The sequence below is a fragment of the Ostrea edulis genome, chromosome 6 (assembly GCF_947568905.1).
Source record: "Ostrea edulis chromosome 6, xbOstEdul1.1, whole genome shotgun sequence".
NCBI lineage: Eukaryota > Metazoa > Mollusca > Bivalvia > Ostreida > Ostreidae > Ostrea > Ostrea edulis.
This window is the reverse complement of record NC_079169.1, coordinates 35,316,733-35,333,699: the sequence shown is the minus strand read 5'-3', so window position 1 is coordinate 35,333,699 and position 16,967 is coordinate 35,316,733. Positions and strand designations below refer to the sequence as shown.

The 16,967-nt window shown below is 34.4% G+C and overlaps 1 protein-coding gene across 1 annotated transcript in view; it reads left to right on the top strand.

The window, feature by feature from the left end:
* Window positions 1-16,967, top strand: part of LOC130046530 (fibrillin-1-like) — a 46,972-nt gene that overhangs the window by 1,683 nt on the left and 28,322 nt on the right. The window contains exons 2-4 of the mRNA XM_056139425.1: window positions 10,756-10,939; window positions 15,834-15,980; window positions 16,133-16,492. Of these exons, the coding sequence (XP_055995400.1) occupies window positions 10,768-10,939; window positions 15,834-15,980; window positions 16,133-16,492 (679 nt within the window). The 5' untranslated portion in view covers window positions 10,756-10,767. The remainder of the gene's footprint in view (window positions 1-10,755; window positions 10,940-15,833; window positions 15,981-16,132; window positions 16,493-16,967) is intronic.

Genomic DNA, 16,967 nt, shown 5'->3' with positions numbered 1-16,967 from the left:
TAAAGTAAGTAGAATATGTAGAGTCAAATTATTTGATTCAGATAAATGCGTTTTCACTAGAATCAGATAAGAAAGCGTCCATTCGTATTCATTAGAAAAGAATTTGATGCAGGCATATTCCTTGTCGCTGTGTACACGATGTGGATTTTTAAAATCATAGTTTACGTTTTCATCTTTTGATGTCTCTCGCGATCCATATGTGGGGCGACGTTGATAATTAACTCACATTTAGAAATTTGTGCACAACAATATAAAGAAATTTATGTATATATCTGGTGCACATTTATGAAGATGGGCATATAGGAGGAGGGGGGGGGGGTAAAAATTTACTCAACATCCCAGATCGAAACAAACTAACATATGAACTTGAGGTGTATTACAACCCACCATGCACCCAAATTAAACGAACAAAAATTGCAGTCACCATTATCTATATTCAAAGACACATCAGCGTTTGTTCGCAGGTTCCATTTGAAACATATAATATAAGTACAGTTCATACATGTAGCTTTGCTTTAACCAAAAAAAAAGGAGGGGGGGGGGTCGACAAGCAAAAAATGAAGAAGAGAGAGAAACACCCCCCCCCCCCCTGTTACTCTTGTTGGCATGAAGCAACTTAGTTTATTGATTTCATGATATTTTAAAATTATATTGTCCATTGTATTATTTTACATGGAAGGCATATTTGTCATAAAAAGTGGAAAAGATGGGTACCCCCCCCCCTCCCAAGTTATATTTGCCGGAAGTATAATTCTTTGTAGTATACGCCATGCTGTGATGATGTTTGTAATTATATGACTCTGGTCCCCATATAATTATTTATTTTCTTACAGAATTGAACAAATTTAATGATTTATAGATTTCCAGAAAACATCTTTTTTAACATATAAAATCTTTCTGAAATTAAGACCAGTTAGGAAAGCAAGTTAACTTCAAGTAACAATTCATTTCTTATTTTATAAAGACCGTTTCTAATTAGACGGTAAAATTCTTGCAGAAATACATTGAATCTTTCAGCACCACACTTTTTCAGTCTACTTGTACTTAATTGACTTCATTACTTTTGTATATGTGACAATTTCACTTCAATGTTTATATAAGGGAAAAAAAAGTATCATGAATTATATGAATTTGATATGGAATTATTTTTAAGTCCCCTGTAAACTGTCATCCAACACCAAAATACCCACTGTCTGAACAAATCAAAATTTACACCCTTACAGTGCATGCATAATTTGTTATATTGTAATCAATTTGTTCTTGGTATTTTCAAAGATTCAACAGGAAATATTTACATTTGCAACTGTTTTCTCCTACATAACACTATTACGAGCAATACGTATTTATTTCTGGATAAATCTACTACGGGGTCAACAGAGGTCACGGCTGTGCGTATGAACATCTGTTAAAAGTAGGTAACAGGTACTACTTTTACTAAGGCAATACACATCTAGCAATCGCTCTCACTTACTACATATATCTTTCAATAGATGAAATCAACATCACAATATGTATTTACGGTTTTATTTGTATTCCAAGCAATGAACTTTCATCAATAATTGATAAAAACATTTCTGTAAACAATGTCTTTAGTTACTAGCCTACTAGGCCTAATGTATGTCTAAAATTTCGTCTGCTACAACTTCACCCTGGTCCTCGGTGATGCGGAATTGTACTTACTGCTAGACGATGACATTAGGCTTTAGCAAAAAGGTCATTCACAGGATGTATGGCCGATAAGTCGTCAAAGTGCATTAAGACCTACACACCACACTGCTTCCGTGCCACAGCAGCCATAGTGCTTGATGTCGGTTTCCAAGTTTATGTCGGGACATCGAAGCGAGGCGTCGTTAAAAACCTATTACAAAAAATTATCGAGTCAAAAGAAGCGTTCAGTGAGCTCATGTTGATCAACAATTACATATCCAAATCCAAACCGTCCCTTACCTTCGTGCAGTTCCACATTCTCTGCGATGTTCAGTTCTTTCCGGAGATTCATCTGAGCTGCGTCCTCTGTCCTGTCTATAAAAGATTTGCCTACACCTGACGACTGCCGCCCTGTTCTTCATGTTCCTCCATCTCAGTCTTCTATTAATTCCGCAATATCCACAGAATATCTTTCAAAGTCGGTCTTCAACGTCTTCACTTTTCAAAAGTCAAAGCGCATCACAACTCTAAGTGTAACACTGCGCATCCCCGTTTAAATCATAATTCCCCCACCCCCTAAAATTAGACATATGGAAGAGTTTTCCATTATATACTCCCGAGTTAATGTATAAGTATATGTTGATATACTTCCTTTCTAGCGTCTTAATAATTAAAACAGTTCTTCATTTTATAGAACTTTGTTTTGTGTTGTCGTCATTTTGAACATCTATGACGCTTCGTTGTGGACGTCAACAATTTGAAATGTATGGAAACGTGTTGTTAACACAATTCAGCAATGTTACCAACCAAAAATGTAAATATAAGTAATAAGGTATCATTTAAAAATATTTATCGGGATATAAATACGGGTTGGTACATGATCAAATTTTCCATAAAGCCCTTCGGGCTTTATGGAATTTGATCACGTGACCAACCCGTATTTATATCCCGATAAATATTTTTAAATGATACCTTATTTCTTAAATAATCCTGAATCAAACTCTTTTATAGATAAACACTTGCCTTAGAATTTTTTTAATGAATATACAGTGTATATTACATATGTGTTTGTGTATATTACATAGGTATTTTGTGTCCCTCAGTACAATTCATAAAATTTAATAAAATGAGCCCTTATATGGCCCCATCATGTCCTCAAGAACCATGTTTTAAAACCCTATACAACAATATTCACAGTTTTGTCATTTCTGTTCCTGTTGATCTACATCAGATTTGAAATTCAGAATGACCCATTCTATTTTGCGTTTATTTCTCCTTGGAAGGATCCGAGATCCCCCTTTATAAATAAAAATTTATGTGAAAAGCTTACTTTGACCATTTGCCCCTACTACAGGTACACCAAGAAAGTCAATAAATATTCTATATGTATGGTATGTCATATATACACTGTATCCTTGCATATCCTCTTCATTAAATTTGCCTCCCATGAGGCTTTTTTCAATGTGACTGTACTTTATGAGAACTACAGGTATCTATCAAACACATCTAATTGACACTTTCAGAAAATTTATCACGTTTTATTAGCAAACACTTCATATGTTTATCATTATTACACTATTGATAGCCTCACTGTCATATAATATGTAACATTGGAAAGGAATTTTTGTCTCTTTCTCAGCTTTCAATCCCTGTATACTTCTTGCACATATTTGGAAACAGGCAAAAATGGCAATTTTTTCATATGTCAGGAACTGAAATGAAGAAAATTATTTGTTATATTCAAATGTTGTTTCAGAAATTCAGACAACTCAATATTCAATAAACATGTATATATCAATAATGTATCACAGTGCAAAGCGATGACCTGTGATAAACAAATTTTAAGTTACCTTGTTGCAATAATAAATTCCAAAGCTTAAGTATATATTGCTACTCTCGCTACTAATGTTGCAGATGTTGGCATGCATAGACATTCCTCAGAATTAAAGATTTACCTTCAAAAATCAACAATCATGATTTTTTACTGTTCTCATTTTAAATTAAACATTTCTATGTATTAAAGACAAGTACTAGTACCTCATTCCAATTCGTTTAATTCAAACTGGTGGAAATCCTTCACATCTTGTAATTCCCCATCGTCGGTTACCCATGGATGCTTTCCATAAATTCTCTCCTTTGTCAGATTGCGAAAGCTGGTGTGGACTCAAAAATCATGGTTTGCGATTGCAATGATGCAATTCCTAAAAAAAAAAAATATATAAAATGTCTTATATGCTCATAGTTTAAACATTTCTGATCGAATTTAAATAAAACTGTGTGGTTCAATGTTGCAAAACTGCATTAATACAAATTTAATCTGAAAACAATCTGCAACACATTACATTTAATGATGATGTATACAATATGATGTTTACATCTGAAACAGGAAACATTTCTTACATTGGTTTTAGCTGAAGTTCCATTGGTTGACTTTAACTGCCTAAATATGTAATGATTCATATTTATTACATCATGGATTTTCAGTGACAAACATTTAGCATAATGTATGAACACTTAGTGAATACTTTGTACATATATATGTACATCCTGTCCAACTGTCTCATCATGGAAATTTCACATGTTTAGTGATGAAATTTCTGTGGTGAGAGTATATTTATCAATTTCTCTGTATGTTAACTTTGGGTTCTGTCATAATATAAATTCCCACATTTATTTATCATTGAAATTATTTCATTACTACATTAGTTATAGACCTTATATCTCATTTACAATTTATCTTAGTTAATACTGGATTGTTAATTTCATTTAAAAAATGTCAGGTATTGAACTGATATCTATATCAGACAGGTGTTTTAATTCAGTTACACTGCATATGAATTTGTTTTCTTTGGATTTTCTTTCTTGAGTCACTAATTATCTGTATTGGTGTATAAACACTAGGTGTGAATCTAGTAAGGTGTACAAAGTTTATATATATATATATATATATATATATATGTGTGTGTGTGTGTGTGTGTGTGTGTGTGTGTGTGTGTGTGTGTGTGTGTGATTTAATCTAGACCATATCATGGTCATTGATACACTCATGACTTTTTAAAATCCTGTACCAGATCTATATGTTCACCATGTTCAACAGCATGACACTGGGAACAAGCATACCACAATTAATATTTATTTGAAAAATAATTTTTGAAAGTGCATCTCCACAATGTTAATTTGGGGGAGGGGGTGGGAGAGGAGGCACTTCTCATAAAAAAAATTGTTTGCATAGATCAACAGATTTATTGATATAAATTTCAATTACCTATAACCAAAGTAATGCGATATAGATCTAGTGATTGATATTAGCGATTCCTCAAGTACTTTGATTTTAGAAACAATTTCAAGATTGTTTTAAAAACGAAATTAGGCTTTTAAAACTATATTCGATAGTCAATCTTTAATCTGTGCGTGTAGTATTTCACTGACGATGTAAATACACTTAAACTTTATCAACATGTATCATTCTCTATGGCACTACGGACAGCTGACGGACTTTTCAAAAGATACGAGATCTCTGAGAAAATTCAAGTCACTAACCTGGTTGTTTGAATGTTCTCGCTTTAGCTGGATAACTTATCCATCTGTAAAGAAGTCCCTGGTGTATCCGTCTTTCTTGGCTGGATTCCTTCTGAAATATGACAGCAATACGCAAAGGTGTGGCCCTGATACAATAAAATCTTCCTCCTGTTTCCACAGACGCCTCTGCATCATCATCACTCAGTATAAACGTTACACAAATTTTAAAAGATGACGCTCCGCTCAAAATTATAGTCCAATGTCAAGGCTAATAGTTTCAATTTTTAATCAGTCTAAACGTTACACAAATTTTAAAAGAATTTATTTCTACTAATTCTGGAATAAATAAACCCTACGTGACCACCCTATCTGGTAATTTAGAAAACCGAATCACACGCGTATAGTAACTTGCGTTTTTCTGCAGAAGTTTGGAAAGCCTGTGGCAGTGTCATTATTCGTAGGGGAAAGTAGTCCCGGAGGATTTGACGCTGTACGGAGTTTGTATTAGCATGCATTTCTTAACTGTTCAATATTAAACCCGTCATTATGGCTTGTTTACGTAGTTAGGTGGCAGGGGACAGTTTCTTTGGTTTTGAAACATGTGGATAGGGGGTATACACCAAAGTCAGATTATGACAGACTAATGAAAAATCATATTTCCCTTTTATGTCAATACTTGTATTTCATATTAGTGTAGTTAATAAATTATGACCCTAAATTACATGTAATCTATAAATACTGGTGCTGGTGCACAAAACATGCTCTGAGCAGGTTCCCCTTTTTTGCTTTGATTTTCCCTCATTTGGGCTAATCCGCACCACCCCCACACCATCACAGTACCAAACATGGGGATTTAGACACTGTGCACAATCAAGAACCCTATCTGCCCTTCTAAAAAATCTACCTCTCATATGGGGCCATCCACCTTCCCTCACAGCTACATACCTTTTGCTAGACCCTGCATGTTTTCACCGGAATTTCTTCAGCAACTGACCACGTGTCTTAGTTTCGTATTTGCACCCATCTATATGCTAGGAATCATGGTGACACCTACATGTTGTATATCAACATTTTTACTAAGCACTCAGCTACATTTGACATGCATCCTAAAATTATTGTATACATTTTTACACATGTAATATCACTTCAAATACAGGGTAATTCCATTTTTTGAAAAAGTTGACCGGGCCTATAGTGCGAAACTGTCCCCTGCTACCTTACGGTAAGGTCAATATTGATCGCTCATACTCGAAATGTTTCGGGCGCACACAATTTACGCAAAGCAAGGTTAGCGTTCAATAAATCATCAGGATATTGAACCCTAAAATTCTCTAGATTTTACGCAGATTTTATAATAGACTATTTATTAGCTATATGATAAACTCTGATATTGTTATTATTATTTTATTCATTTATAAAGCGCACAATTACATATAGTTTCTATGCGCTGTACAATGTTTGTGCTGATAATCAATGATAATATACTAATAAAAGACCTGCAAGAGCTATGAAGGAAATGATAAAACAATAGAAAGAATTTAAATAAAACATGGTAGTAAAATGACAAATTGGTTGAGTTTGACTTGACAAGATATAATTGGCATACATGTATTTGTATGCTGGATCAAAATTCAGTTTGCAAGAGCTTGCACATGGAATCCTTGATATTGCACTGAATTTTACATTCACAGGGCATATTCACACTTGAACAAGAGTGTTTTAGGTTCTTGCGGAATGCTGCATGTGCTTCAAGCTCTCGAAGTTCCAGTGGCAGTTTATTCCACAATTGTGCACCTAGTGTTTTTATGGCTCTTGCACCGTATTTGTTTGATGATTTTTCACTACCTGTTTCCATTGGTCGGATGATGATCTCAAGGTCCTAGGTGGCTGGTAAACAGGACATAGCTGGTGCTGAGAGAGAGTGTAGTGACTTATGTATGTTTGTCAGCACTTTAAACACAACACATTGCTTTACGGGCAGCCAGTGTAGTTGTTGAAGTACCGGCGAAATATGTTGTCTGTAGCATGTTCTTGTGAGCATTGTGATAGTCAAGGTGGGATATCACTGTTGCATCGATGACTTTCGCAAACGCTTTCTGGGTGAGATGGTGTTTCACCTTGGATATTCTCCTGATGTTGAAGTACATTTTCCTTACCACGGAGCTGACTTGTATAAGGTAGCTTCCAGGGCAGCACCGAGGTTTTTAACAGTAGACTTAGGTGTCAATATTGCCGCACCAATCTTCAGGCGGATATCCTTCACAAGTCACTGGTTGTGGGCACTAGCAACCACCATTATCTCAGTTTTTCCATCACTTAGTTTAAGTTTGTTCACAGTTATCCAGGTTCTGACACTCGCTATGCATTCCTCCATAATGTTGACTTGATAGGTTCGCATGGCAGTGTTTTTGCATTAATACTTTTTAAAAAAATGCATAGATCTGATGGGAGCATGCTGATTAGTGAATCTATTACGGTGAGTGTACATATGATAGAAGTATTGTCAGGAACAGAAATGCATGCATAAAGATTGTGATATATATATATATATGAATCAGAAATTGGACAATTTTGCTTAAGAGTGTAATATACACAAAATGAATTTGAGAGATGTGTTTACCACAATTAGCATCAACATATTAAAATGCAAACCTGAAATTATTAGAACATGATCTGAAAAGAACGCTTATAGTAAAATGTATGCCACACAGTATATTTCGTTCTTAGCTTTAAATACCCGCCTAAACATAATTGCATATTGAAAACAATAAAAGCACACTTTTGACAAGCATTTTAAAAGGATTTTTTCAATCAATTTGAAACCTTACCTTGGAAACAATAGGTTTGTACCTCTCGGCAGATTGGGTATGTGTCAGTGTTTGAAACTCATCGTAAAATTACTAGACATGCAGGGTTGACTGCTTGTAAAATTGTAAGCCTTAAGAAAATAACTGTGACATTTTGAATTACACTGTACTTTAATTACAGTAATAACTATATAGTTATTATGTCACTATAGGATCTGTTCTCATAACTTTGATCCCAATCATGCAAAATTCAATAAAGCCCTTTGGTATGTTACAACTTCTGCTACCCGTAAGACGGACGGGCGCACGGTCATTCCAAACATGGGCATGTATACAAAGCTTCATTGTCCTAGCTCTAGTGGTTTGGTTTCTATCTTATTGTTTAAAATTATTAGGATTTTATTGATCAATTGATAATGCCGTTTGACCTTGACCCCATGACCTTGAAAAAAAAAACTGTAACAGTTGCTCCCCTCGACAATAAGAAGTATTAATATGAATTTTTCATGCAGTTAAGAATGACTTTTATCCTTAATCTAGAAAAACAATAGGGTTCCTCCTCTTAATATAAGAAGGATGTTTATCCTAGTTCCAATGGTTTGGTTTCTATCTTGTTTACAAGCTTTCTAATAGGATTTGTGACTTCACAAGCATTCTTTTAAAGGGAAACTTCTTTCAGACAGCAGCTATAATGTCATATTGGTTCATCTTTGGTCTTTTTACACCAGTCTCAAAAAGTAGCTCGCAATTTGCGGTATTGTGAGGTAGTGTTCATTTGAAAATCTTTTCATCCCGTTTCTTATTGAATATCTTTATCTCCTCTGCAACTTTTGAGGGATCTTCTTTCATTTCACTGGTTTTTCATATCAGGAAATTTTCCTGCATAAATGTCCTCTAATGATCAGTAAAGGGTGTTATGGGCTTTTTTTGGCCTCAATGTCCAACCACACTTTAAAGCAGGAACTAAAACTTCGCTGCTTTCCAGCTGTTTTGGTATATGACTTCCCGAGACGGTTTGTTTCAAGTTGGATTTTTTAGGCATACATGACCATAGATTTGTCTTTAAGACTGAATTTCTCTTCCCTCAAATCACATTTTTTAAATAAATGTGTTGTTCAAATGAGGAAAAAATCTGAAGAGGTGGATACATGGGTTACTCTATGTGGTACTTTTCATTTCTTTGTGATTTGCTTATCCGTATCATTTTCTTCTCGTTCATCTTCATCTCCTGCATTTTTAATTAAGTACATTGTATTGATTGATTGATTGTATATTGTTTAACGTCCCTCTCGAGAATATTTCACTCATATGGAGATTAATTGAGATAAATAGACAACTTGAGTAAAGTTTACAGTGACCTCGACTTTAAAGATATACATGCAACAAAGACATACTTAAAGTCATCATAACACATTTAAAAAACAACAACAAATAGTTCAATGTTCATAGTGGTTTTATCTTCGTATGAAATAGGTGTATGTTAGAGATATTACTGAAAAATTCCGATACTTACATTTAACCTCTCACTCCCTAGATTAAATGTGATCTGCCCTTGGTATGTGTAGGATATCAATGAGGAAAATCATCTGTGTTCAAGATATATAAAAATAATTTTGAAGCATTGGCCCCTGGTTTCATTGATTTGTTTTGGTAACCCCTGACTCACAAAATCATTAAGATGTGTTTTGGTTAACAAATGCTATAGAAATCTAGTTTGCCATTGGGTCAAATGCTGTCTGACCTTGTTTCATACCGAATCTTGGCACACTGATTTTGACAACGGATCAAGAAAAAGGTTCACGGCGGGTGTGATCGGTCAACAGGGGATGCTTACTCCCCCTAGACACCTGATCCCACCTCTGTTATACCCACGGTCCGTGTTTGCCCAACTCTCTCATTTGTATTGCTTAGAGGAGTTGTGAGATTGATCACTGTTCGTTACCTTCACCTTTATAATAAAATGAGTTTTTCCGCCATATTGTTTACATGTAATTACCTCCATTGTGAAGGCAACCAGGCTTAAGCTTCGCAACGTTATGATATTTTAGGATGTATCAACAGACCATAAATACTTTCTTAAAGTATCATCATTTTCGTCATACATCATGGCCACATCATTTTGTACATTGCATAGAACTGGTCTTAAAAAGTCTTGTATAACATTTTACGAGTTTTAGATTCTGTCATTCTTGATTTAACAGCGATTGTTGTATTTTACTTGAAGTAAGAGGACTATAAGTATGCTAGTAAGGAGATACTCTGTAATTTAAAAAGACTTATCAAATACATTTAAAGATAGTTTCTTTATATTTAATTCTCTTGAAAACTGTTTAAACATTTTTGGCACTCTGTTTTTCTCTAAAATAGCTCTTACAAGTTTATTGCTATTTCGGATTTCAAAAATTTTGGTTGAGCATCACTGATGAGACATTATTTGTCGAAATGCGCATTTGGTGCATCAAAATTGGTACCGTATACGTTTTACAATACAATACAATACAACCTATCATTTTTGACGTGTTTTATAGCAATTGTTAGGCTGTTTTGACGATAAATTAGTCCGTTTAACTAGTCAAGATATAGGACAAGGGATCCTTACTCCTCTTAGGCAACGGATTCCAGCTCTGGTATATTCGTGTTTGCTAAACTCTTATTTTGGTATTCATTATAGGATTTATGATATTGATCACCTTTCGTTATCTTCACCTTTTCATACTTTTTCTGATAGAATTTGATATTTGTATGAAATATTAAATATTCTTTCTTCTTGATATGATGACAGACGACTTAAAAGATGTGGACTGTATTACTGTGTCTCTCTGTGTTTGCGATTTCCGGAATGGAATCTCAGTCGTTCACAAAGCGACACCTGCCGCCGGACAGTGCCAAATTCTTACGGTACTTCCTGAAGTATCTGGAGGGTATGGACGGGAAGAGACGAGATGAATTCATGAAGAAAATAACAGGTAACAAAATCTAGTTAGTCTGTGTAAGAAGTATGAAGATGGAAAGTAATGGTGAAATAAGATAAATTTGAGGGGAATTGGGCAAATTTCCCGTCGAGGCCTCATTACGTCACCTATGTATAGACCTCTCCCAGGTGACACAATACAATATACATATTTGTATAGTGTGGGTTCGCGATTACCACGCGGGCAAATAGCACTAAAGAAAAAGTTCGTAGTTAAAACCTTGAAAATATTGACATTAAGAGCATTGATATAAAAGTATGAAATTTATTTTAAACATATAATGATCAAAAGATCACTAAAAGCAGGGATAATGTGTTAAAATTATAGTGTAAAGTATTGAATTTGATGTTTACGTTCTTGTTTTGAACTGTGTGCATTTGACGTTATGTTTTTTCGTCATTCTACAGTGACGTTACACAGTATGCGCGGCCGCGTGGTTTTGTAGATCTTAAGAAATCGCTTTCCCATAATGCCTAACTGGAATAGTTTGGTTTGTGAAGAAACGTTACCGGGTCATGCATTTTATTCTCCAATGATTGATACCTTCATCACTCGATAAAACAACAAAGAACGATATTTTATATATATATATATATATATATATATATATATATATATATATATACTAAATATCATATCATCGACTCACTTGTTACTTCAAACGGAACAGCCAATACACTCCATGACCTTGGTGCTAGTTACACGAACAGCGGGTACCAAACCTTAATCAAAATAGTTTACAGCAGATATGTTTTCATTGTCTAAGATGCAAGCAATGCCAATTTCAAAAGAAATATCAGAGGCAACATTCGGTGAATGCAAATATACCGAACTGAAAAACATCCAATAATACATTTGGAGTAGTTATCAACATGCCAATCTAATTAAAATTAGATCCTTGTGTGGCGATAGTAGGTAAGCGGATCAAATGTAAATCACTGTTCGTTATCTTCACCTTTCATGATAAAGGTGCATGTGTTTTAAAAAAAAAAAGTTTAATCTTCAAAATCTGCTGCTAATTTTCAGCTGATTGAGACGATTACAGCGATGCCAAACACTATATATGTTTTTGAGAAAACCTGGTTTCAATTTTCATTTTCTTCCCTAGCTTCCTTAATTTCTTCAATATTTTTAAATTCACTGTTTAATAATGAAAGGTGAAGATTACGAACAGTGATCAATTTCATAAAATCCTATAAGCAATACAAAATAGATAGTTGGGCAAACACGGACCCCTGGACACATCAGAGGTGGGATCAGGTGCCTAGGAGGAGTAAGCATCCCCTGTCAACCAGTCACATCCGCCGTGAGCCCTATATCTTGATCAGGTAAACGGTATTATCCGTATTCAGAATTAGTGTGCCAACAACGGTCTAACAATCGATATGAAACACGTCAGACAGCATTTGACCCAGGTTGTATTGGCAAACTAGATCGTTATAACGACCATATAATTTGGAAAATTCTGATTTTAAACGAGATTGTTGAAACTCCTTTACCATCAACTTGTTTGTCAGTAGCTTGCCTCGATTTAAAGACTGACCATACGCAGAACACGCTCTTCCATATCGAATCAGTTGAGAAATATAAACACCCTATGCAGGCGATAATGAAATATTGCTACATAGATATGGGAAGTTTTCAGAAAGTTGAGTCATTAGTTTGCCGTTAATATCTACTTTCAATAAAATATCGAAGTATGAAGCAAAAGTGGACGAAACTGTGGTGTCTTATAGAAATATCTCGAATCGGCAAATAAATGAAAGTTATTATTGTTCAAAAATAAAACGTCGTCGATATATCTAAATGTCGAATTGAAGGCCACATCAAGAGATTTTTTCTTCTCACGTAGAAGTTTTTGAATAAATTCTGCTTGAGATGAATATAAATACAGGTCAGCTAGCTAACAAAGGATCACAATTTGTGCCCATGGGAATTCCAACAGACTGTTGGAAGACCTGATCACCAAAGACCACGAAGATATTGTCAATGAGGAACTCTAGAATATTTTATCATTTCAACGTCAGAGTGCGTGGAATGAGAGTGGTATTTAGGAAAGTAATTGTATGGATGACTGGTCACTAGATATGAATATTTCCGTTTTCCATTTTTGTTGAAAAAGCAACTGTCTATGATGTCAAAAAGTCTGATCTTTAATTGAATGTGAGGAATGGTCGTGTAAAATGATAATAATAATTATTATTATAAAAATAATGAGAAATACAGTTAATTTGTGTTTTGAATGTGAATTAGTGTGCAGTAAATTCAAAACATACTACATAAAGATAGGTATTCAATAATTACATGTGCTCTCTCTCTCTCTCTCTCTCTCTCTCTCTCTCTCTCTCGTAATTGCGTTGTTTTAGATCCAGTTCTGCCTTCATTATTTTACAATTTGTTTTGGATAAAATATTGTTTATCGTAAGTGTCTGGAAACTACAATGATCTGTGTATAACTTGTATATTCCATGCAATTTCGGATTTTCGACACAGTAGACCTAGTGGGGGTCAGCTAATCCGGGTATTTGAAATTAACACAAATGTTTGATTTCATGCAAAAAGTATGACATTGGGTTGGCGCAAGATGCACATGTATACCGGATTGACATAAAAGAATTAGTTGTTTGCGTCAACCCAATAACAAGGACACACGAGGAAAATAGTTCATTCTTACCAAGCATTGATATAAATATATTTTGAAATTTCTTCTTGAAATCAAAGTAAGATAAAAATTCTACTGCTATTTTTGATATGATATTATTCACCTGCTATCAGATGAATTGTTTCATTATTTAAGCTAGCCTACATCTAATTACGTTGAGAGAGTAGTCTGTCTAACATATTCGGATCATTTTTCATCAATAAATAAGGTCTGCAACGTATTACGTAATGTATAACCCTGATACCATCTTATTGTGGTGAATCGTTAATGCACTGATAAAAAACCGGTTAGTATAGCTTTTTTCATTACCATGATTAAGAAATAATGATGGCGTTTTTTGTTGTTTTTTGTATGTAGCAAAGTACCCTCCGAGAGCGAGAAATGTTTTGAAATATAAAAGCCGATCAACGAAAGCAAGAACTTAATTTCTATTTTACACTACACTCAGAAATATGTAGCCGATCATTATCCTATATAGCTACGCATTATGTCACTATGACGTCATTACAGTTTCCGATTTGGCCTACATTTTTGTGTGTGAAAAAATGTGAGTTGGTAGGAATATTCTAAATCTATTGTGAAAAAATAATTCAAGTATTTAGTTTGGTGTTAACGGATAACATCAATTGTTTTAAATAAAAACAGTTAAAAACATTGTATGTTCGCCTCCATGTTTTGATGTGTATGACACTCTGAATGCAGACCATTTTTATGCTGAATGACAAATGTTTTTCAGTCAATTTTTAATTTGTTTTACAACATATATTGATTTTTATGGTTATAGAATTGAATTATCAGTCATCGAGTTATTGTTGCATTATTGCATTAGCGAATATGCAAGTGTAAGCGAATGAAATGTGTATATTTGTGTATAAATTGATGATATGTGTATAAATTTTCTCATAATCAGTTAATACGTATGAATGCATATCATAGAATAATGACCGTGGCATTCCTTTGATTTTTGTAATAACCATGGTATGTCCATGTATGCATTATGAAAGATTCTGTGAAAAGATGTTGAAACCGTTAGCCTGATCACTAGATAGTGATAATGCCAAAAGTGGGAATATTCGCAGGAATGAGCAGGAGGGGTTGCTCTTACACCCAATTCTCTTTTTGCCATTGTCTCAAAGTTGCTGGCAAATTAGAACCCCTCCAAAACCAGTTATTACAACAGCAGTCGTAGCAACTCAGGCCCCAAGACCATAAATTGAGAATGAACTGGTCAACATTTTATTACTTATTTATCTAGCCAAGATGTTTAAAAAACTGCAGGATTATAAAAATTCAAATGCAAACATATACTAAAAATTTTATTTGTTTATGAATATAATTCCGAACGTTAACTGGATTTGAAATTTAGACTTCAGAATATTCTCAGTTTATGGTCTTGAGGCCAGTTAAGTAGAGGTTAAGATTAGACTGGAACTTTACAGGACAAAGGAGCGAAATGTTACTAAAAAATGTAGGCCAATTTCGTCTAATCTGTAAATGTTTTAGGCTATTAGTATTAATGAAGTAAAATTTTGGCTTTTTATTGTTTATGTATTTTCCCAAAATTGAAAAAATCATTATCTCTAGATTTTTATTGATTTGTAATGATAAAAATATGTGATTTTATATCTTTTGATGCAATCATCACATGTCATAATGTTTTGCTTAATGTCATAATATAGCCAAGGATTTAAACTGAGCCATTTGTTGATTCTTCTCGTCAATAATTGACCCTCTTTCCCGTTCATTGTGATGTTGAACACAATGTTACCGTATCAAGTGGGGTTTGTTGTACTTATCTAACTACTATGACCTTCTTCAGGGTCCATTTAACTCAATTCTAGTCAATCGTTTTATACACTCTCTCGAAATCAGTTTGATTGGTTGAAAGTTTCACTCCAACCTTTCAATATCGTCTTTACGGACTATCGATTGAATGCTTTTATTTTGACGAACAAAGGATAATCGATTATTTTAGTGTTTTCCAGTGTTTAGTAAAATATTATTGTCTACTCTATCTTATTTAATTCATATCAGCTATTTGCTGATGGTTGATGCCAATCCAAATCACTGTGGTAAGAACTGACAATTAAAATCAAAGTATCAAGAATGAAAACACCCCACCTAACTAAAAAGAAACCGAAAAAATGATGTGTTGAATTTCAACTAATATATTAATTTTAGTTCTGAGTTGCATAATGTGAAAATATTTGTATTTCTATGTTTTAGCTCCCATTGTGTATGATTGCAATTTTGAACAAGGCTTGTGTAAGTGGTCTCAGATTGTTAAGGGGGACCATTTTAATTGGATTCGGGCCCAGGGTTCCACTGCATCTTTTAAAACAGGGCCCACCAATGACCACACTACAGGAAATCGTAAGTCATGTTCTACAAAACTATACAAGAAATGTTTGTTGTTCACCCAAGTAGCAAAAATACATTCAATGACATGCAATGTTAAATTCAACAATTTTTATAAATGAATACTTTTAATATATATACATGTGTACTCGGTAATTTTCTGACAGGTACTGGCTGGTATCTGTATATTGAGACTTCATATCCGCGTAGACCAGGGGACAAGGCTCAGCTGACCAGTCCATTAATTTCAGACAAACAAACTCGTTGTCTGAGTTTCTGGTATCACATGTACGGCACTCATGTCAATACATTGAACGTTTATGTCATGAGTGGGTCTTCCGCATTGGGAACACCAGTGTTGACAAAGAAAGGCACACAAGGAAACCAATGGATCAAGGCCACGGTCAATATAAAACCCACCAGGGCCTACCAGGTTGTCTTTGAAGGAGTCAGGGGCGCTAGTTACCGCGGAGATATTGCCATTGATGACATCAGATTGTCCATGGGACCATGTCAAAATATCAGAGGTAGGAAATAACAATACTCTGATTGGAATCAATCAATTCTTTTGCGATAGTATATATATTCCTATGTACTTAGAACTGTCACAGACCAGACCCCATGCCTGGTGTGACAACACGATTGGTTCCTTTAGATTTAGATGTAAAACAGGCTACAGAGGGTATGCTTCACGTGTGGCACTAAATGAAAATAATAGTGTCTGAAGAACTGAAACAATATAGAAACTTTGCAGAAACCTGACGTAGAGGTTTTCTATATGTTTCCGTTTCCGTCAAGTTTCAGTCTGCGAAAACTAGAGACTAAGATTCTTAATGGTTTCCGGAATGCCGAAACTGACCCGAAACATAACTAATCATTTTGAAACTTTTTTTTCTGTTAATAATTTACAATGAAAAATTGGAAGACGATGAAAAATCCCTTTATATAGCTGGAGAAAAAAACCGACCTATTTCATAATGTATCAATTTGAACAAAATTAAC